Consider the following 23845-nt stretch of genomic DNA (forward strand, 5'->3'; position numbering starts at 1 on the left):
CACTCCTTTTAAATTGTGTATCGGTGTGGAGTGAGGAATTTTCTCTTTTGAAAAAGGGTGGGGGGGGGGTGATTGGTGTCTGAGGTAAGAACAAGGTCATCCAGGACAAACATGTACCACAGTGCTGAAATAATAAAACCTCTTTGGCTTGTGTTCGGCCAACAGCGGACACAGTTGCCAGGGCATACAATATTTTTGCAAAAGAGATCTAGCTGTGGTATTTCCCTTGAGAGCTTTTATTGTGCGACTGGGATCCGGATCCTCGGAGATCCCTGGAATACGCCGCTGTTCCCATGGGTCCATGGCTCTGGAGTTCAATGTGGCCTCACTGCAACGGAAGACAAGTCTGGCGATGGGTCTATTTTTAGTGCAGCTCAGACTTTTGTTTGCCTGTCGGACGTATTTTAATTGAGGAAGTAATTGTCACTCTTTTGCCGAGAAAGGCTGTTTAGTGTTGCAGAAACTGCCTTTGGTTGCAGTATATGTTGGTGACCGTTTGTTTAGACTTTGTATTGGGTTTCTCTATGACCAGTTACAATAATGAATTTGATTTAGATTTATTCATAATATTGTATTATATTGTATTGTTGAAAAAAATTGTTTCATTTTCATCACTATTGTGCAATGTCAGCATATCCATCAAGATGTCCAGCTCTCATTCCTTTCTCAATACATTTCTGAGATTAGACTTATGTTTTCTTCACCATAAGTCTTATCTAAAACATTTCTTTGTAGATAAAAAAAAAAAAAGCTCCCTTGGGAGTCTTTCTTTTACAAATGCTCAGACTTGGGCAACAAAGGCAGATACTTAACATTCTTTTCATGTTAGGCAGATAATTAGGATGGTTTATTTTGCAAAAAGCTCATTCTTGCTCTTTTGGGGAGCATTATTGCTCCAGGAACAGCATGTCACAAAGGATGAAGGGTCTATTTAGTTTTACTTAGCCTGTTCTCAATAAACTAACCCTCTCATATTTGGATCCAGCTCTTGATGTAGCACTCGTGCTTGTATATGAGAATAGCATCTGTTTTTGTCCAACCTGCAGAAAAAAAAAGATTACTGGACAAAGAGCCAAGATCGGAGAGTCCATCTGACTCTAATTAGAGCACAACTCCTTGATATGCACTAGTTTAGTTGTGGTTTTTTTTTTGGGGGGGGGCAGCTGTTTTACAGGTCACATAGTGGTTAGCGTGTTTTATCAGCTGGAGGAACAAATGCTCTCTAGTTGCAGTTGACTCAGTGCCAGTTACACATCTGTTGGTGCTATGTGGTGTTTTATTGATCTTGGCTTTTAATTGCAGCAACAAAATGTGACAGAAAATAAAACAGAACTAATAGATAATAAGTAGCTCTGATGTATCTACAACGTCCTTATTATTTTGGAGATTTAAACAAATATTTAAAATTTTGAACTCTTTTTATAAGGTATCAAAGTAGGTATAGATTAATTATACGGACAAAGGTTTGCGGACCTGGGACCATAAGTTTTGCATGTGCTGTTTGCTGTTATAATAACCTCCACTCTCCTGGGGAAAATATACTAAATTTTGGAGTGTGGTTGTGGAGACTGACATGAGGGTGAGGGGGTCTAGAGTGCAGTCAGCATTTCAATTCATTCCAGAGGTGTTTAGTAGGTTTCGGTTCAAAGCTCTGCCACTCAAGATCTTCTATTTACCCCAATTTAAACCATATTAATGGAGCTTGCTGTGTGCATAGGGCCATTGTCATAGTTCTTGTGAAGGGAAAATGGAACGCTTCCACATACTAAGACGTCCTATACGTTGTGATTTAGTTAAGAATATGGCTGGAAAAGGCAGGTGTCCCAATACTTTTGTTTAAATAGTGTATAATTTTTCCACCTTTGTATCGTACACTAGGATTTATGGAGTTGATTGACTGTTATGCAGGCATACTGAAGACATTTCATGATGCGATGCTGTCCCGATCTAACTGGCTGTGTGGAGTTTTGCACGTTTAAATCATGTCCCTGGGTTCCTCTGGGGGTCTTTGATTTTATCTATGACAAACTTTCTGGTACAGGGATTGATTTTTGGTTTGTGTGTGTTTGTTGCTATGTAATGGTTTCAGGGAACATTCAAATATTTTGACTCGGGTTCCCAGGATAGGATCTGGATTCACCTCAACCCTGACTAGGATAAAGTGATTAGATGAATAAATGATTTTTGAATAGTTTTTGCTGAAAAAGTACTCACTTAAAAAAAAAAGATCTTAGTAGGATTTTTTTTTTTTCACTTAGTTGTAAAAACTAGTGCTTTTAGCAGCAGTAATTCAATAGTTCTCTCTCTTTTTTTGTGAATGTTTCACAAAAGCATAAATAGCCTTGGACACATTGTGACCTGCCCCCTGCATATTTATGGAGGAGTTGTCCTGAGGTCATGCCATAAACAACATTTAAAGGGACTCTGACTCCTTTTTGCACTCCAGTCTGCCTACTATATGCACTTTGTAAAATCTGTTAGTGAAAGGTGAATGCCGGGAGTTAAACCGCTTAAATGAATGTGTTTGGGTTTGGTAAGGCAGTGTGCAGTAAGACATGCGCGTGCACACAGTGCTTCGCTTAGTCTCTCAGAGGTAATTGCCAAACCTCTTGTGAATGTTAGTTTTGGTGGAGCAGGTTGTCATCTCATAGCAGAGCTCAGTAATTACACTGAGGAACAATGCAGCACTTAATCCCTAAAGAATTCCTGCTGATGTGATCTTTGATCTTGTTCTTGTTTCGAAAGGCAGAAGCTCACAGGAATAGCGGGAGAGGAGAGAAGTTTACAAAGCTGTTCTCCAGAATTAATTGAATTCAAAAACGGGGAACTTATTTTGTGTTTGCAAAGGTTAATTATTGATACTGGGAAGTCTTCTACTCAGCCACTTTTAATAGACCTGTTCATGACCTTGCTGCAGTGATTCAACAAACCACTCAGACCCATAGATTTTCCGCTCTTGCCTTACACTGAGAGAGCAAACTTAAACGTTCTGCCTTTGACTTTGAGCTACATTGTCCTTTAGACACTTGTCCTTTGTTTTGGGGCTTTTCCTTGGCAAAACTGATTAGATAGGCAGATTAAACTTTGCTGTTTGCATATTGTGATCTTACATAGTGTGAGTAACATTTGGAGCATGCATTCAAACTCCAGAAATGTATGTCTGGACCAGGGGTTGCATATCTGTCTATCCATCCATCCATACATACACACATACAAAAAATCCATCCATCCTTTTAATTTTATTCCAGCATATGCGTCCGAACGTTCATGGCTCGGTCTGAAATGTTTTGTGCATTCCTGTGTTGTTGACTTCAAGGTGAGTTTTAGTTAATTATTAATTCATTATTTTGGTGTACACTTCTATCAATAGTCAGTGTTCTAATATTCCTGCGGATAATTTTAAAACTAGGTCTGCTTTATACATAAATGTTGTTTTATATAATAAATAATTAATTTAAAAATGTAATTGGGGAAGTATAACTGGAATTTATTTTGTTTGTTTTTGTTTGGCTTAAGCATATATTAGATCTGCTCATCAGCACAAGTATATTCAGTTCTGCTCTGGAAAGCATCAGAGCTGAAGTTCTGCCAGCCCACTGGTTTTCTCTGCCCACTGGCAGATATACAGTGAGGTGGCAAGTGGCTGGCACAAGCTAATACAGAACACTGATTTACTCTGTGCACTGGAATGGCAGGAATTTCCCGCTCTCTGGCCCGATAACACTCTGTAGCCATTTCCCTCAGAATGGAGGGCAAAGCAGGGGGCAGGTGGAATGCACAGCTCTGTGTTAACTTCATAGATCAGAATGCCTAGAGTCCTAAATTAAGGGCCATATAGAAGTCAAAATATTTGGATTGAAGTTGCATTAGAAGTCTTTAAGGGAAGATAAAAGTGGGTTGTGTTTGTTTTTATTATTATTGCTGTAGTTGATATGATTATGGGTGCTTAAATTGCATTATTTTGAAGATATGTGTGAACAAATTCAGAAACTGTTCAATTAGAGAAGGCTCCATTGAGAAAACCTATTATTATTATTATTATTATTATTAATGAAGAGATTTTTTTTGAAGCAAACACATGAGCTTCATAACATACTTAAGTATAGTCAGTGGCTGTTTCAAGAGAATCATTGGAAGTCTTGAATTAAGGTTACGTCTCATTGGAGCAGTGAATGCTGCAAATAAAAGGCTTTTTTGTTTTGTTATAGCTTTAATATACTATATGTACAAAAGTGTGTGAACATTTTTAAACCACATTTTAAAAAAACAAGATTTGTATGTGATTTTTGAACATCCCATTCCACATTTAGTCCCCATTGAGTGTGGAGTGTGGAGCAGGCCACTCAAGATCTTCCACATCAACCAATGTAAACCATATCTTCATAGAGCTTGCTTTGTGCACATGGGCATTGGCATGCTGAAGCAGGTTTGGGTCATCATGTGAAGGGAAAATGTAATGCTACCACATCCAAAGACATCTTATACAATTGTGTGCCTCCAACTTTGGGGTAATCGTTTGGGGAAGAACTACATATGGCTGGAAAAGTCAAAATGCTTTTGTCTTTATAGTGTAGTTTGAAAAAGACTAAATGTGTACGGGATCTCTGCTACCAGTTTTAACATTGCCACCAAAATCTTCACACATCATATGTAAACACTCTTCATAGTACCATAAATGACTAGCCATATAACTTTGAACAGTATTTTACCAATATATAACCTGATATAAACCAGTGTTGTTAGGACTTTGAGCAGCACTGTAGGCACCAGATAACATTTTTAAACAAAATATTATGAGTCAAACAAATGTAAGCTTCCTTTATGTCACCAATTTGAGGTATGTTTTGCTTTTGCAGTGTCTGAAGCTTGAGTGACATGCCAGAGAAGTCTCGTCACGGCCATCAACATCAGGTCTCAATGGGTGAAGGTGAGTTTTTGTATTTCTGTGTTTTTGTGCTGTTAAAAAAACCCAGACACTATTTATTTCTAGAGATTTCACATGTAGGGAACCTGGCGATGCAGAGGGAATAGCACAGCATTGGGCCTCATAGCCTACAGCAAATCTTAAGCTCTTGCTCTCAACATCAGCAGGTTGGCCGTCTGTTATTCCACATAAATGTACTTTCATACACAAGCAAAATGGAAACTATAACACTAAAGCAGTTTTTTGGAGCTGTAAATAATAATTCAGTAGAAAACAAAGGTTAATTGCATAACATTTTTAAAAGAAAGAGTTTTGTTTAAAACAGTTATGTCATAAAATATGGTTAGAGGAAAAAGTTGGTCTTTGCATCATTAAACATGCTCTGTGAAAGTAGTTTGTTCCCACCAAAAGTTGTAGAGTTACCAAAAGATTGACTCCTTATTTTTTTAGATTAGGATTTATCCACATATATCATAAAACACATTTAAAGAACATTTATTCATTTTCTCCCGCTTATCTGTAATTCGGGTCGCGGGGGCAGCAGTCTAAGCAGGTCCCCGCCTTCGACTGCTGCCCAATCCTCACAGCACCGTCCCTTACGGTCCCTCCTGCAGGTGGTGAGCCCACGGGAAGGCGGCCCCACGTCATTCCGACGTCACAGACCTTGATATTTCCCTCGTAAGGGACCCCCGGAGCATAGAGGGTTAAGGGTCCAAGAGTGGCAGCTTGGCGATACCGGGGCTCGAATCCCAGACCATCCGATCGGCAACCCAGCGCCTTAATCGCTGGAGCCACCACTCCCCCCATTTAAAGAACAGCAGTGTGTAAATACCAAGTCTACATCCCCAGAGTGGAATTTTGATTTTTCTTTACTTGTACACATCCACATCATCCAGCAATAAGTCTTTCTTTTGGCTGGTTGGTGAATGTGCTTGGCACTGGCACTGACATAAGAACGCCAATATGTCACTGGCTCCATCTCCTCTCTCCTGTTTCATAATCGGCAGGGCCCAAAAAGAGCACATAAGGCTAGGAAAAGGAAAGTCCTACCTAGTTTTACACAATGACTGCTTCATTCACCACCATCTCTGAATACACCAGGCTTTGTTCTAGGATTAATAAATGACAGGTTGAGATGGTAAAAGGGAATGCTGGGCTTCAAGAAAGAATTTGAGGGAAAGAAATGCAGATGGTTGATTGTGGTTAAGATGAAGAAAACAAGAAATAGCAGAGAGTAATTTAGACTTGTTCCACTGTCTTGTCTAGCAGTTAAATTAAATAGTCTTTAAGACATTAGTCCAGGTGGTCATGTTTGGTCTGTAAAAAACTGTAGATTACATCAGTCCACATATTGCAGAGTAAATAAAGTGGCATTGGTCTAACAGAAAATTGATCTTTCTGCTCTTTCTTATTCCAAAAGCCTGATTCATTAAACTTGACTCCAGATCTAGATGATGTCTTCAGCAGAATGATAACAATCCAAAGCCTTCATGACTCATTCACCACCACATATCTTTGGGGCCAGGGTCTGCTAAAAATCTCCTCTATTCAGCTGTGATTAGAGAAGAATAGCATATGCCCCATGCATGAATGCTGCAGTCTAGCAAAGCCAAATGATGAAAGAGGGCTTTGGACAGGAATTTACTGTCTTTTTATTGCAGTGATGCGCAGCCTATTCTCTCCCACTTTTTCTGTTGCTTATTTTGTCGCATCACAATGGCTTTATCTTTCTAAAAAACTTTTCTCAGTGGATCAGTCTGATTAGCTTTTGACTTTCTGTTGGTCTATTGCCACTTTTGTTAAGAACTGCTAGTTTGTCTGTGGCGAAAGAGCTATTGATAACGCTGGGGGTGTTTAGTGTGAGAGTGAAGGCACTTATTGTGAACATTAGCTTAATGAGGCATTCCATGTAGCCATGGCGATATCCTCCAACTATTCCTTTAAAACTGGGAGTGAGTTGCCTCGACCAAGTTGTGGAGAAGAGTCACTGTAACGTTTTCTTTTTTAGCCTCATCCTTCAACAGAACATGTCCTTTTGGCTTCATTCTCATTTCTCACCTTGCAGGCTGAGGATCCAATGTGGCTTTTTAGCCTCACTAGAAAAGTTTGCAATGAGCTTACACCTCTACATCCTTTCCACCCAACAGATGGCCTATGTTGGTGGAAGGAAATGGAGATTTGAATAGAGGTACTTCAGAAAGGGGCAGGAAGGTCTATGTAATACCACTGGGGTTAATTGGTTCTATAGGCTCCTGCTGTTCTTATGGAAAGTTGCTTGATTGTTCTGGGTTTCAGCATGGAGCCTTTTGAAGGAGTCCACCATGGGGAAAGATTTTTTTTTTTGTTAAATTAAGCAATGGTAATGTATTTGATGTATGGGCTGTATGATGGTTTAGGGTTACACTCATGTTAGAAAGTACCTTTCTCTGTGGAATCTCTCATGCATTACAAGGTGATTATTACCTGGTTGTCTCTGCCATAATTAGACAAAACTGCCAAGAAGATGTAGAATTTAATTATTGTTCAGGCTAACCACTATTTTCTGTGATGTTTTCGAGAAGCTGAATGTTCCTTGGGCTTTGTCAACAATTTTCAGTCCGTTGCTATCTGGGTATTTGGCTTTGTTCCTCCCTGAGCCCTGCAATCTTTACAAATTATAAGGCAGAAGTGGAGATGCAAACACTAAATGGTTTTAAATTGCTGGGTTTGCATGAAGATAACAGTGAGATATGATGTTTCAGTTCTGTGGTATAATGTGGATGCTTGAACTGAATGCTCTGTCAAAGTTAGAGCTAGTGTTGATGGTATGTGATGGTCTGTGAACTGTGTGTTTGAAGAGAGAGATAAAGTTATGACCATATGGCAAGCACATGGGCTGTGTCTTAGCTAGTACTTTTTTGTCTTATAAGCATATGACCAACTTTCTGGTTTTTAATCTGGGATGTCTGGAGAAAGTGCTTAGTCTTATACGTGTATATTTATGAACTGGATGATGACTTCTGTAAAATCCATCTTCATTGTAAAAATGAGCTTTTGTATAGAGGTAAGACTGTAAGGCTGAAGTGCACTGAAATTCCTGAATCAACTTTTTTGTCTGCCACCTTAGCATCTCTAAGAGAATAACTTTTTTTTCAACTGATTCCAGTTGCATGCTCTACTGCTACCACCTGAAAAGGGCCATTGTTTTCATGAAGCGCCAGTCCTTTGTACCTTCTCATGTCAAGAACTTTGGAGTGTCTGGGATTAAATTAGAAGCGTGTATTTGAGACAACTGGTTTTGTAGTCATTAGGTAATTTGAGAAGTGATTAAAGAAATTGGTTTCTCTGAGCATTTTGTGCCAGTTCCTTATTTTTATGGACACCATGGTGATTGAATCATTGTTTTCTTTTTCCACATGCACATATTGTACTAATCTTGAGCTCATTTCGCTACATGCTCTCTAGAACATCTGTACTTTCCCCTTGGGTGGGTCTTGCTCTACAGTATGAGCACATTAGCAGTCCCTTCTGAGCATTAGCATTCTTTTTTGCATTTTTGTCCTACATGCTAGTTAAATAATATTATTCACAGGCCCATTTTTTTGTTTTACACCAGGCAATTTAATGTCAGACTGACTAAGAACACAATTTCACAATTTGCTCTGAAGAAGGAAGTGAGAAATCCTACAAATACATTTTGGTAAAAAAAAAAAAAAAAAAAAAAGCAATTGTCTAGTTTGTTTTTGTTTTGTGGAGGTGTGGAGCAAATCCTGCATCAAAGGTAGATGAAAGGTATCATCAATTTAAAACTGCAATTAAAAACCTGGTTTAATAAAAACTGCTCCATCTAATAAATCTTCATACCTATTTTGGAAAATTTAACCTATTTAAATTGCACTCGCTATAATTTGTAAGTTCTCTGCTTGCTTCTCTTTACTGCCTTTCATTCTTGCGTGGAAGGTTATGGTAAAATTAGCAGAATTATCGCTATTTTGAGTCCCACGCTTTATGGAAAGCAAATGATGCAAAAGATACCACAGAGATCCACATAAAAGCCAGTCATATACTCACGGAGCTATCAGTCGCCTCTGTGACGTCACTGTCTGTTTTTTACTAGGCTGAGATTTGCATGAGGCTGATTCCCTGTCCTTAAATTTCCCTGTAAGTGCATGTTACCACTGCCTATGGTTCCTGATTCCAACAGAAAAGATCATGTGGAAGAACATCTTTGTACATTTTGCATTTTCCACAAGCTGAGGCCAGGGAGATTTTTTTTTTTTGTTTGGCTGCTACATTATTCGGCTATATTGAGTGAACAGTTCCTGAAATTCAATGTAAGGTAAACAGTTAATGGTCTGCTTTATTGGGTAGTTTGTATAGAATAGGAGTTTGAGGTTTAATGAGCATGAATAACTTTATAAGGATTGTTTAAATGGTGTGCTGAAGGAGTGTCTTGATATCTTGAGGTGTGGCATTGTCTCCTCGATCGGCTCACATTAGTCAGATTAAAGCTCATGCCCTGAAGTTTGGGAGTTGACTGGCAACTTTCAGAGAGTACCTTTTTGTAACTTGGCAGGAATATCTTATTTATCATGTGTCTGCAGTTTATCATCTTTAAAAGTTTATACCTGGTTTAAACGGACAGCAGCTTTCCGTTTACCTCCCTCTCTAGGTATGTTAATGTCTTTTACTTCTGTGCATCTATGTTTTTAGCATGCATGTCAGTATATGTGTTTATACTTAAGTACACAAAGTTGTATGGGTGCGTTGCTGAACTATTTACTATTTCCTAATCAGACGTTGTTCATTATGATCACATCCTAAGAGATTTAATTGTTTCCTCTTTTATCCTACCTTATGTCACTCTATGTTTTTGATCTTTTTGATGTTTTCACGTTTGTCCAACATGAAGACTCCATGGTAACCGCTTTGACTGTGTGGAAAATTCCGGTGCGACGAACAAAACCAGCATTCATGTGTTGAAATTTGCATGGCATGTCCATACAGCCAGCTTGCAGCATGTTCACAGCTAATTGGGCAAGATACATCCTGGAGCAAACCATAGAGTTTGATATTCATGAGTTGGCTTTTTGTTCTACATCAGTTGTGGTTATGTTAAAAAAAGAAATGTGGCTTCTCTATAGTTGTTCTGCATGGTTTATGCAGCGTGTCATTTGTAGATTGAAGAAACAGCTGGCATCCAGGTAAGAAATTTGAGACAGCTGTCACCAAACTGTGAATCATATTTTTGGGAAATGCTTGAGAACTTCTGTGATTGTCATCACTTGGTTCTTCAATTTTGTTTATGGTGAAACAGTAACCTTGCGGGTCGACAAACAAAAGCCTTTAATATTAACAAGTGATGGCATGATTAAATTTTTTTTTTCAAAGGCCAAAACTGAATTGTAGAGCTTAGGCTGATACTGATATCCAATTTGTTAATAACTAATTAGCTGTAAAAAAAAAAAAAAAAAAGTGTAAAGAAAAACTTTTAAATCAATCATAAAAAATTACCATACTAAACATGTTTAAACCCTACTCTACAGAGAACGTGCAATAAACAGCCATAAACAGAAGTCTTTTTTCTTTTCTTTTTTTTTTTCTTTTTTTTTATTATTTTTTTTTTTTATAGAGACATTAATGATTAGCTTTAACCTAACAAACAAATACATTTACAGATGTACAGATTTTATTTTAACTGAAAAACCCAGCTTTATATTCTCTTGGCAAACATACAATTAGTTTCTCCTAACAATCAGTTAAAAAACTTTGGAAAGGTGTTCTTTGGAAGTTGTAGATTTCTTTGACCTTGCTAAGCAATTTATCCGCATTCCATGATAAATAATACTCCAGCTGACTATTCACTGTCTATGAATAATGCTTACAGATGTTGGACGTATGCTTCAGGTCATTGTCTCATTGTATGCTGAAGTTGGCTCCAATTAGCTACAGTCCAGGAACAATTGCATGGTGCTGATGTATGTTCAGTATCCATTTCACTTGTAATAAGTCATCAATCAGTCTTCCCTGCTCCAACCCCCTCCCCCTTTCACCTCCATGTTTGACTGTTGGTGTGAGGCAGTCTGCTAACAACTTCTTTTAAAATAAATAAATATTACTGGGAAATTGTGTGTAAAATGTAATTGTTTGCAATAAATAAACACATTTTTGTATTATGCTGTTAAATAGCTAACTCATTTTTGCTGTGGTAACTTGGGAGGCTACTCTTACTATCACTTGCCCAACTTTATGTAGCGATACATTTCATTATGTTGTGCTTCCCACAATATGTCAGGCTACTTTTGGCAAAGTTAGGGTTGTTGTCTTCCTGTAAATCTGACCATTTCTTTGCTGATATAAATTGGCTTAATACAGACATACTGTAGATACTAAATTGATAAGTGCTATGTCTAGTATTAATAAACTTTATCAAGTTAATCAAGTCAGGAAATACTAAAACTGTCTAGTTAATTCCCAACAGGAATTTTGGGAGCACTTAACTGAAATAACTCACTATTGGGGGTTAATATAGGAGGTTAAACACACTTTTAGAATACTACACTGACCTGAATTAGAGTTAATAATTACATGACTTTTTTTTTTTTTTCCTTCTCATAGATTTTTGTAAAGATAATGTTGTTTCCTTCATGCTCCCTGTGCGAAGATGTGATAAGGAATCAGGCTTTAGATGTTAAGAGTAAAATGAGATTATGGCTACACAAAGACATTTAATGGTTAGACTAAAGGATTACATTTCTGAAACACACACACACACACACACACACACACACACACACGTCACCTTTCATAGCTATACCAGGAAACCAGTAATCCTACTTTAGATAGTTTTAGTTATAGAGCTAAACATATATTTTGTTAAACTTTATAAATATCCTTTTATATTGAACACTCATTTTTCCAATGGAACTGAAAGTCACAGTGCTTCCTGTAACCTGAAATCACCTTTCTCAGCTATCTGTGGATATTGTGTAACGAAAAGTTTGCCTGCAGGTTGAAATAAAACAAGTCTGTGAGTCAATTCTCTGACCTTTATCCATTTCCTGCTCATCTTAGTAGACATCAGCTTTGCCATGTCCGTGCATGTCTCAGTCGGATGTCTGGACAGAATTGCTCACTGTTCTTCATTCCCTTTTTGGTCTGCTGTTCTTTTAGCCCTTGTTTCAGCATTCAGTTTTGTTCATGTGAGATGAAAAAAATGAGTTTCTGGAAAGTGTCCTTGCTGTGAAAGAATGTAAATTGATCCTCTGTCAGGTGTGAGGAATTTTGTTGTTGGCTCCAGAATTTGGCCACCTGCAAAGAAGGCCGTTTTTAAAACACATAGGCTAATGATTAGCTACTTCTCAGCCAAGCTCTGATATGAATCGAATGTTGTGTGTGTGTGTGTGTGTGTGTGTGTGTGTGTGTGTGTGTGTGTGTGTGTGTGTGTGTGTGTGTGTGTGTGTGTGTGTGTGTGTGTGTGTGTGAGAGACAGAGAGAGAGACATCTATCCTTCAGATCTGTTACCTGTCTATTTTGGGAGAGACATAATTAGACTGTACAGACAAAATACAGACAGTGAAGACATGTATTGAAATTGGCATTAGAGTCAAAACTAGGTTAATCAATACATAAAAATTTTACTGACTCAACTGGAACAAATCAAATGAATCATAACCAAATATTATACTACGTGCAGTATCAAATCATCTAATGATGTTTACTCTGAATATATTATATTACTAGACCTGCCAAATCATTTTGCATAAGAGAGCTGCAGTTTAACATTTAACACTGATGTACCATAGAATAAGTTATCGCTCAAACAAATAATAAAAAAATATTATTCTGGAATGATTGACAATGCCACAGGTGTTTTGGTGTTTTTATTATTAACAATCATTTAAATTGAGACACTTGAGTGTGAATGTGAAAAAATCAGCTACATACAATTAGTAAGTAATATCATTTCCACCAAAGCTTCTTTCAAACACTGATGTGGGCACACCTGTGGACATAATTGTCCTACCTTTAGTTTGTAGACTATCAGTTCTAAACTATTAATATATTTATCTCTAGTTTTAACAATGAAATTAACAATATTACAAAAGCTGGCCTGGCCATTTTATTATTTTTTTGCTGTAGACATTTGGTTATTTAACCCATATAGCACAAATCAAGATCAGAAGATGAATATAAGATGATTGATCAGAACTTTCTCTTTCATTTCCTGATATCTAGATGTGTTAAACAACTTAGAACATGGCCTGTTTTGTTCGAACTCGCCCCTTTTGCAAGTGTTTAAAAAACTTTGGAGCATGTGACTGTGTTGCCCAAGAATGTTCTCGTTGAACAATTAATAGTTCTGAATGTGTGCACTAGGTTTGAGCCCTGAAATTCGAAGCTGAAACCCTGCATTGGGCAGAGCATGCCATGGAAAATGTTTACCTTAAGATGAACCTTTAAAAAAAGTGATGAAAAGACCAAAGATTGAAGAAAAAGGGCCCTGCACATGATCCAAATCATCTGTCAAGCATGGTTGGAAGTAGTGTCATGGATTGCATGGCTGCTTTGGGTACGGTCTCACTCATGTGTACTGATGATGTAAGTGATGGTTGCAACAGAATGAAGTCCGCAGAAACATTCTGTCTGCCAATTTACAGAGAACTGTTTCCAATTTTATTGCCAGGATTATGATTTGCTTCATCATGCAGCAAAACGGTCACACAAAAAGACTAACAGACTAGTGCTAACAAAACAAGGGAGTAAATTGGTGGGTGGGGTGGCGGGGGTTGAGTTTACCTTGGCCCAGTTAAACATTTCAGATCCTGAAGAGTAGACCCCCAAAAGAAAACCCCCAAAACAAACAACAGCTGAAAGAAGCTGTCGTAAAAGACTGAAAAAAATATCAGTAATGAAGAATGCAATATTTTGGTAATGTCAGTGGCTTAAATCAGCTATTGCAAGCATGGGATATGAAAGCATGTGTTAAGCACTATTTACCTGAAAATGATCTATTCCAATACTTTTGCTCGAAGTAGGAAGTCTACCAACGAAAGTGTCAAGATAATAATAATAAATAGAAGTAAAAATTCTGATCTGTTGACATGTTTTGAGCTTTTGGAGGGGACTGTATATCATAGTGTCTGAACAAGGCTTATAAAGTTGTTGTTATTCTTGAACCATTTATTTATTTTTAGTAGTTAGGATGCGGCGCTCTCACCGCTGTGGCCCGGGTTCGATCCCCGGTCAGGGAACCAACCCCAGCCATTAGGGTTGCACAAGCCTTAGTGCCGGTCCCAAGCATGGGGAGGGTTGCGTTAGGAAGGGCATCCAGCGTAAAAACATGTGCCAAATCAAACATGCGGATGATCCGCTATGGCGACCCCTAATGGGAGAAGCCGAAAGAAATTTAGTCTATCACTATTTTTTGAGTCTTTGCTTGTTAGATAGAACTTGGTGTTTGTTCAGCCACAAGCTAAACAAAAGCACCCTTCTGTTCTGCGCCCTTCCCTGTGTCCTGATATGTATTTCATATGCTTTATTTGTTTATTAAAATAAGACCTTTGTGTTGTAATGCTGCTGTTGTTGGTAAAATGTCAGTATGGCTGTGTAGTATAAATGAAGCACAATAAGACTCGACATGTCAAAAGAAGAGTTTGGTACAGGAATTTTGTTTTTACTTCTTACAAGGCCTGCCCAGACCACACACCTCAATATTAACTAATCTTGCAGTGTACCACAGAAATGCAATATGTGTGGGTGATTCAGACTTTTCTCACCACAGTGCTAAGGAGTGTTCCTGCCTCACCCTAACCAGCACTCTGGACATTGCTAAACACAAGAAGGAATAAATTGAACCTGTTTGCGTGTAGTGGAAACGCAATACAGCTATTGTGCATTTTGTTTCATTTGTCCTAAAACCGTTTTGAAAGGCACATATAGGATTTCTTTCAAGGTTTTTTTTTTTATGTAGATATGAAGAATGCAACAACTTACTAGCATTGAGTTTATCATAAGAGTCTGAAAGTGGTTTGCAGGAGTTTGTTTTCTTTGTGTTCGTGCAGAGGCTTGAGTCAACCTGTTCACCAGTAAACAGACTGGATGTACTGTAACGTCATACTGATGTCATCTCTGTGCAAGTCTGTACAGTGCTGTTTAAATCGCTAGGAGTTGGGTGGAAAGCATTGGGAACATAATGTTGATTGTTTATTTGATTTCTAAATTATTTTCTTTCATCATACCTGCCTTTTCTTTTCATAATTCTGCCATACCACACACTTTAAAGGTGATCTTTTGACATGACAGTAATTCTATTTAGTTTTGGGGTTCGGATTTAGTTTTTTTGACCTCTCGGTGTATTTCATGCAAAGCCTATGTTGAACTTACGTCCATGAAAACTGACATTATTATGGATCAAAGAAAAACGATGCTTTGTTGGCAACTGGGGAAACTCCAAGGATGAATGCTCTGTATGACCAAACCTGTGATTACAAGTAAGCCATGCCAAAACCAATTCATTTTCAGATGAGCAACAGTCTTCCTTCTTGTCATGGAAATTTTCATTAAAATATTATAGCATGTGTATGCAGTTGCCAATATAAAACTGCAAGTATGTGCTTGTAAGCATTGCACAACCTTAACAGACATCATCTTCACATGAAGTATGATGAGGCCTTGAGAAAGGGTGACTGGAATTAGGTAACTGGATTAGTTGATGGGCTTCTACATTTTCTATGCACCCCAACACCAAAGAGATGATCTCACTCTGTTTATTATGAAGCACTGGTTGGCACTCTATACAAACCTGACCCAAAGACTCCTCCTTTTCCTCCCTCTCAGGTTCAGTTGGCATTAGTCCATATATATAGAGGAAAAGGAAATTAGCCCTTGACAATCATCATAGCTGAAAATCACTTTACTGTAAGAAAACCATTTCCTTTTGGAAAGGTTGGACTTTATATACCCATTTCCCAGTGTTTTTTTTTCTCTTCTGAGTGAAAGCTTTCTTTGTTGGAGCAAAATCCTGTCATTCCTATGAAATTCAGAAGGTTATTAAAATTTCTTATGAACTTACCTCATGGTTTTATAATATATATATATATATATATATATATATATATATATATATATATATATATATATATATATATATATATATATATATATATATATATATATATAATTTACTGAAAGATATACTGATGATAATGCAGAGGATTGTTTTCATTATTTAACATATACATGTATTTCTTTCTGGATAAAATGCGCATATAGGAGCAAAAAAGGAATTTTTTTATAATGAATTATCCTTATTTTTTGCAAATTTCAAATTTATTCAGAAAGCATGATTTAGGGATTTCCTTAATTTTTAACAGAGTAAATAAAAAATTTACTGTACTGTACTCTATAAAAATCTAATTAAGCCTGGGATTCAGTAAACCGATATCTGTTAAGTGTAACCAGTACAGTCTCTCATTCGAAGCTTCATTGCTTTTGCTTATCCCCGACCAACCCAGATGCATAACTTCCATTTTTTTTTCCTAAGTTCATTTTGCAAACTGTTTCAGATCGAATGTGTGCGACAAAATAAACAACCTGAATATTTTGAAGTACCAGAAAATCTGAAACCTTTCATTTAAATTGAGATATTAAATAAAATACTTAGTTATAGTGAGGCTGATTCAAAACAAATGCATACAGAAGTTTGTTTGTTTAAAGTACCACGTTATATTTTAGTGCAATGAAATCAGTGGAATTGAAATTTCATAATGAAAGAATTAGAAGAAATTCTAATATTTATTGCTCTTTATCAGTTTTTGGGAAGCGTGGCACCTCAAAACTACAGTGTATCTGATTAGATCATGTGCTTGGATTACCGTCTGTGCAGTTTGCTCCGTGTGCCTCAATTTTCTTTCACTGTACAAAAACATCTCATGAATTTGCTGTATAAAATTTGCTTGAGGTGTGAAGCTGGTAATTCATCTTCCCAGTAAGCCATCACCTCCCAGTAATCCACCTCCCAGTAACAGTTTTGTTAAAAAAAATTATCAATTAAGTGCAACTTTTTTATTTGTCATTTTTTTTTGTACCCCTGCCAGATTGGGTTCAGAATGTATATTCCTTTTAATGAAATACTGTACACAATTGAAGGGATATTCAAATGCAAACATAGAATTTATATAGTTTCCTATAGTACATAAAATATACACACATTTTTTACTTAATAAATCTGTTCTTTGTTATGACAGAATCTCCTCGTTTGTCTACGGACCCTTCCTTGAGTGGCCATGACCCTGTCCAGGCAGACTGCTGCTCCCTGTCCATTGAACACTCAGATAATGAGCGTCCGATGAGCACAGTGTCCACCATCTCATCAGGCTCCTCTGGAGAGGGCCAGAGCAGCCTGTTCAGTGCATCCCACTGTCTCCAGTCATTGCCCTCACTATCCACAGAAACTGACATCAACTTGGAGCTCAGCCCTCCTGAGGAACCTAATGAGTATCCTTCTCTACTGAGGCCTGCAAGCAAAAGACTAAAGCAAGACCCTGCTGCGGGCCAGTTTAACAACAACGCAAACACAATTGGAGCACTGCCACCACGCCTGAACGGGCCTACACCTGTCGCCTCTGTAGTGATGGCACCTAATTCTCAGCTAACCTATGTGGACCGAGTTGTCATGGAGATTATTGAGACAGAAAGGATGTATGTAAGGGATTTGCGCAGTATTGTGAAGGTAAGTAAAGGAGTTCCTATTAGGGTACAAGCATTTTCTATTAGTCACAGCTTTTTATACAAAAATCCGATTTTTTTACTACTTAGAATATCAGTTATTAAAGTTTGTTAGCTTTTTGGAAAGTAAGGTTATTGTTGTTTTTCAGTGGATTGTTAATTTCTTACGGTTTGAGTCTTTGAGTCTATTCAGCTGTTTTAAAACATTTCCTGTGTATGAATGCAAAGCAGAACAAAACGGACAGACTCTTTAGTTGTAGCTGGTATGAAGGGATTTTTACAGTCAATCGGAAATTGAGACTCAGACACCCAGGAAAAAAACAGGAGTCCAAAAATCAATTACATGTCAGCTGAAGCTCATTGTGAGTGTGGTTTCCTCTGCTGATTTCTAAACTGTTTTGCCCAAAGCTGTCTCTTTTCATTCATTTATTCATTTTCTCCCGATTATCCGTAATTCGGGTCGCGGGGGCAGCAGTCTAAGCAGGCCCCCGCCTCCGACTGCTGCCCAATCCTCACAGCACCGTCCCTTACGGTCCCTCCTGCAGGTGGTGAGCCCACGGGAAGGCTGTCTCTTTTGATGGTTTTAATTAAATAATTGTGCAAAACTCAGATCGTATCACTTTATTACCATTGTATCAAATGAGTTTTTGGCGTGCTGTAGCACTAAGCTAACTTTTTTTTTTATATATAAAGTTAAATGTTTTTTTTAAATAGTGCTGTATTTAATTTCATTACATTTAAATAATGTACCTTTACCAATAGACAATTTTACAAAGCACCTTTATAAAAATCCTGATGTAGACTTGTATTTAGATCCTTAAGGAGGGATTTAGAGGTGACTTTGGCACAGACAAGCAATTTGAGATGAAATGAGGAGGTAACCAGATTCATGCTCTTTTGTGTGATGCTAAATATTAGGATTATAAATCATTACTTCAACTGTATGCTTTAAAATCGAATATTATCATGTAGTTGAAAAGGTGTTCAATATGAGTGGTAGTTTTGGGTTGAAATCTACAGTATTTAGGTAATATTATCCATTGAAACAAGGGTGAAGCTTGGGCACTTTTTAAGTATCCATGTGGAACCTTCCTCAGGAGCAAAAAGAAAGTCTGAAGTGCAGAAGTAGAGCATCAGGAGGAATCAGGCAGGGGGAGTGTGGGCTGCACAATATGCACAAAATGAGGGTGTTACAAGGATGCCATAGTATAAAAGCATTCACAAATTTGAGCATCAGCTACAACCATGCATTGTGCCATTTCTTGTACTTACAACCATCCGTGACGGCAAAGCATAATTAGCCATGTCCTCCAGTATAGAAGGGTCGGTATTACTATCCTATCTGTCAACAAGGACAGACCTAGCCAGTCATGGAAATCTTTGAATTTGTGTATGAAGAAGAATACTGTGGCATCTCCTTAAAACATTAAGCATCCTGCTTAGCATTCCTATTACATTGCAGGAGCACGGTTTGAAAGAATGTGGTGTTTAGTGTTAGCACATCACAGAGGAGGCATTTGTCTGATTTGTTTTCCCCTAAATGGTATCTGTTAGGCATTAATGAAGACCTAGATAGTTGGTAGGAATGAGTAACATCAACAGCTGATAAAGTACTAGGTTTTTATGTTATACTATTGCTTCACTGCACTAGGGATTCTATGGTTTTGCCAAAAAAGCCTTGTGCTACATAACATTGTGCTGTTTAAGCTACCTTCTCTAAGATGGTTAAAAAAAACTCCTACAAAGCTTAACCCAGATTAAGTCTTGTTTTTATCCACCACATAGCAATTTTAATCCCGCCCACAACATCTACCTGTTTAGGAGTGAATCACACTATTATTTGTCACCCACATTTCCTAAACCTTTATGGACGTTTTTTGTTTTTTTCCCATTCAATACCACATAATTGATGGCTTTGCCAGCAGGAGCTGTTTGCTACTGAACATTTGACTAGTTTTTGGCTGCACTTAGGTTTCTACAGGTGTGTCAACCTTTGTAAGAAATGTGCTTACACTCCCAGGTTTCACAGCTGCTTTAAATCATTAGACTGTACACTTACAGCCTTGCATTGTTTCCTGTTTGGTCTGGACCACAGATGGAGATGGTAATGATTGGGTGGGCCTAAATTTTACTTCATCATAGTAAATTTTGACTACTTTGTCCACCTGTCAGAATTTTTACCCTGGTGCAGATGTACAATAGAGACCCACAGCTGGGGCTTGGATGTAGCTTAACCCAAACCAGCAACATATAAAATCGTTTTCTGTATGTTTCAGAAAAAATTGTCACTATAAGTATTTGTTTAAAGACTGTATAAGTATTCTTTGTGCTTATGAGTTTTTTAATTTAAGTTCCTATTAGATTTTTTGATTTGTTTCCGTATTTCCACACACACTCTTTTGAAAGAAGTCAGTGTAGCAGTATGTTTGAGCACTTGACTGATTTACACAGCCACTAATAGAGTTTGACATATGCCACATTTAAGTAAATGAAAATACATATAATAGTTGCTGAGAAAACTAGTTTAATACAGTAGCAAATAGTTGAATGAGACCATTTTCACTAAATGAATTTTTGATCACTGCAACTGAATGGACACACCTGAATGTTAGATAAAATGTTACTCATTCCTACTGAGGAAAATGTTTATACTGTCATTGCAAAATATGAAATCATATTCTTAATCCAGGGTTGAGTCTGAGGGAGTGCCATAGCCCTAAGTTCTATCGGGGTACATTTCACATAACCCTGAATTAAATGAGCACAGCAGATCATCAACAAGATTTTATATTATTTAAGGATTTTTTTTTTATATATATATATATATATTTTTTTTTTTTTTTTCACTCTTTTTTATTTTGCAGCCATTTGCTAAAATCATTTAAGTTCATTTCTTTTCCTCATTAATGTACACATAGCACCCAATACTGACAGAAAAACACAGAATTGTTGACACTGTTGCAGATTTATTAAAATAGAAAAACTGAAATATCACATGGTCCTAAGTATTCAGACCCTTTGCTCAGTATTTAGTAGAAGCACCCTTTTGATCTAATACAGCCATGAGTCTTTTTGGGAAGGCTGCAACAAGTTTTTCACACCTGGATTCAGGGATCCTCTGCCATTCCTCCTTGCAGATCCTCTCCAGTTCTGTCAAGTTGGACGGTAAACATTGGTGGACAGCTATTTTTAGGTCTCTCCAGAGATGCTCAATTGGGTTTAAGTCAGGGCTCTGGCTGGGCCATTCAAGAACAGTCACAGAGTTGTTGTGAAGCCACTCCATCGTTATTTTAGCTGTGTGCTTAGGGTCATTGTCTTGTTGGAAGGTAAACCTTCAGCCCAGTCTGAGGTCCAGAGCACTCTGGAGAAGGTTTTTGTCCAGGATATCCCTGTGCTTGGCCGCATTCATCTTTCCCTTGATTGCAACCAGTCGTCCTGTCCCTGCAGCTGAAAAACACCCCCACAGCATAATGCTGCCACCACCATGCTTCATTGTTGAGACTGCAATGGACAGGTGATGAGCAGTGCCTGGTTTTCTCCACACATACCGCTTAGAATTAAGGCCAAAAAGTTCTATCTTGGTCTCATCAGACCAGAGAATCTTATTTCTCACCATCTTGGAGAACTCCATGCGGGTTTTCATGTGTCCTGCACTGAGGAGAGGCTTCCGTCGGGCCACTCTGCTATAAAGCCCCACTGGTGAAGGGCTGCAGTGATGGTTGACTTTCTACAACTTTCTCCCATCTCCCGACTGCATCTCTGGAGCTCAGCCACAGTGATCTTTGGGTTCTTCTTTACCTCTCTCACCAAGGCTCTTCTCCCCCGATAGCTCAGTTTGGCCGGTCGGCCAGCTCTAGGAATGGTTCTGGTCGTCCCAAACGTCTTCCATTTGAGGATTATGGAGGCCACTGTGCTCTTAGGAACCTTAAGTGCAGCAAAAATCTTTTTGTAACCTTGGCCAGATCTGTGCCTTGCCACAATTCTGTCTCTGAGCTCTTCAGGCAGTTCCTTTGACCTTAATGATTCTCATTTGCTCTGACATGCATTGTGATCTGTAAGGTCTTATATAAACAGGTGTGTGGCTTTCCTAATCAAGTCCAATCAGTATAATCAAAAATTTCTGGACTCAAATGAAGGTGTAGAACCATCTCAAGGATGATCAGAAGAAATGGAGAGCACCTGAGTTAAATATATGAGTGTCACAGGAAAGGGTCTGAATACTTAGGACCATGTGATATTTTAGTTTTTCTTTTTTAATAAATCTGCAAAAAGTTAACAATTCTGTGTTTTTCTGTCAGTATGGGGTGCTATGTGTACATTCATTAGGAAAAGAAATGAACTTAAATGATTTTAGCAAATGGCTGCAATATAACAAAAAGTGAAAAATTTAACGGGGTCTGAATACTTTCCGTACCCGCTGTATATATTAGATATATATTAAACATAAAACATTAAACCAAAAACAAAATCAATAGCCATTTGTTTGTCTAAATTCTAAAACTATATTGGCATCCATATAATGACAGGACTACTAACACCAATTTTGATTTGAGGGGTAAATGAATCTGTTTTTAAAATTCTACATAAAACTTAAAAGCTGAAACTGGACATATTATATCTGTATCACCAGATTAAGATGGTTATGAGTATACACTATAGCTATTTAATGATGGTTTTGTGCATTTTGGTCATTTGAATTGAATCAATGGTAGAGAGGAATCCCACCATCTCCCCTATCAAAGAGAATTTGGCCAGGTTTTGTGTGTCTTGTACAGTGTAATGCGCAGGCTCTGTTCACTGTTAAGCAGTGCGTAGATGTTTATTTAGCTGTAGCTCTCCCCACAGTTCTCATTGGCCAAACGTGGTGTTAAGCAGCTCATGAGTCTGTCTGCTTTCGGTCTTGGCTTCCCTGTCTGCCCTGTAGAGACACAGTCCATCGCAAACTGCCCAAATATGGTGCTCTTTTATCTTCAGCTAAGACACGCCCTAATATGACATCACTCAGACAATCCCCATGTTTTGCTCTCTCTTGCACATGAACGTGTATATTTGTGCATTCTCAAAAGAACCACATATCAGTACATGTACCACTAAGCCCATGTATGTATGGTTAAGTGTGTGTGTGTGTGTGTGTGTGTGTGTGTGTGTGTGTGTGTGTGTGTGTGTGTGTGTGTGTGTGTGTGTGTGTGTGTATATGTATATATACAGTGGGTACGGAAAGTATTCAGACCCCCTTAAATTTTTCACTTTTTGTTATATTGCAGCCATTTGCTAAAATCATTTAAGTTCATTCTTCTTCCTCATGAATGTACACACAGCTCCCCATACTGACAGAAAAACACAGAATTGTTGACCTTTTTGCAGATTTATTAAAAAAGAAAAACTGAAATATCACATGGTCCTAAGTATTCAGACCCTTTGCTGTGACACTCATATATTTAACTCAGGTGCTCTCCATTTCTTCTGATCATCCTTGAGATGGTTCTACACCTTCATTTGAGTCCAGAAATTTTTGATTATACTGATTGGACTTGATTAGGAAAGCCACACACCTGTTTATATAAGACCTTCCAGATCACAATGCATGTCAGAGCAAATGAGAATCATTAAGGTCAAAGGAACTGCCTGAAGAGCTCAGAGACAGAATTGTGGCAAGGCACAGATCTGGCCACGGTTCCGAAAATTTTTTTGCTGCACTTAAGGTTCCTAAGAGCACAGTGGCCTCCATAATCCTCAAATGGAAGATGTTTGGGACGACCAGAACCATTCCTAGAGCTGGCCGACCGGCCAAACTGAGCTATCGGGGGAGAAGAGCCTTGGTGAGAGAGGTAAAGAAGAACCCAAAGATCACTGTGGCTGAGCTCCAGAGATGCAGTCGGGAGATGGGAGAAAGTTGTAGAAAGTCAACCATCACTGCAGCCCTTCACCAGTGGGGCTTTATAGCTGAGTGGCCCGACGGAAGCCTCTCCTCAGTGCAGGACACATGAAAACCCGCATGGAGTTCTCCAAGATGGTGAGAAATAAGATTCTCTGGTCTGATGAGACCAAGATAGAACTTTTTGGCCTTAATTCTAAGCGGTATGTGTGGAGAAAACCAGGCACTGCTCATCACCTGTCCAGTACAGTCTCAACAATGAAGCATGGTGGTGGCAGCATTATGCTGTGGGGGTGTTTTTCAGCTGCAGGGACAGGACGACTGGTTGCAATCAAGGG

At 38.2% G+C, this 23845-nt stretch overlaps 1 protein-coding gene and 1 long non-coding RNA gene across 6 annotated transcripts in view; one reads left to right on the forward strand and one right to left on the reverse strand.

Annotated features, from left to right (window-relative positions):
* The window catches only part of LOC310731156, a 282526-nt gene that overhangs the window by 255324 nt on the left and 3357 nt on the right, over nt 1–23845 (reverse strand). The gene's annotated exons all lie outside the window — the stretch shown is intronic.
* The window catches only part of LOC310731072 (pleckstrin homology domain-containing family G member 3-like), a 48589-nt gene that overhangs the window by 5091 nt on the left and 19653 nt on the right, over nt 1–23845 (forward strand). For 3 of the 5 annotated variants that reach the window (XM_083550422.1, XM_083550424.1, XM_083550423.1), the window contains exons 2-3: nt 4857–4927; nt 17152–17636. In XM_083550422.1, the coding sequence (XP_083406548.1) occupies nt 4876–4927; nt 17152–17636 (537 nt within the window). In that variant the 5' untranslated portion in view covers nt 4857–4875. Of the gene's footprint in view, nt 1–4856; nt 4928–9401; nt 9576–17151; nt 17637–23845 lie in introns of those variants that run through there. The other 2 variants (XM_083550426.1, XM_083550425.1) reach the window with 2 other exon arrangements.

Source organism: Silurus aristotelis, assembly GCF_946808225.1.
Source record: "Silurus aristotelis genome assembly, chromosome: 9".
Taxonomy (NCBI): Eukaryota; Metazoa; Chordata; class Actinopteri; order Siluriformes; family Siluridae; genus Silurus; species Silurus aristotelis.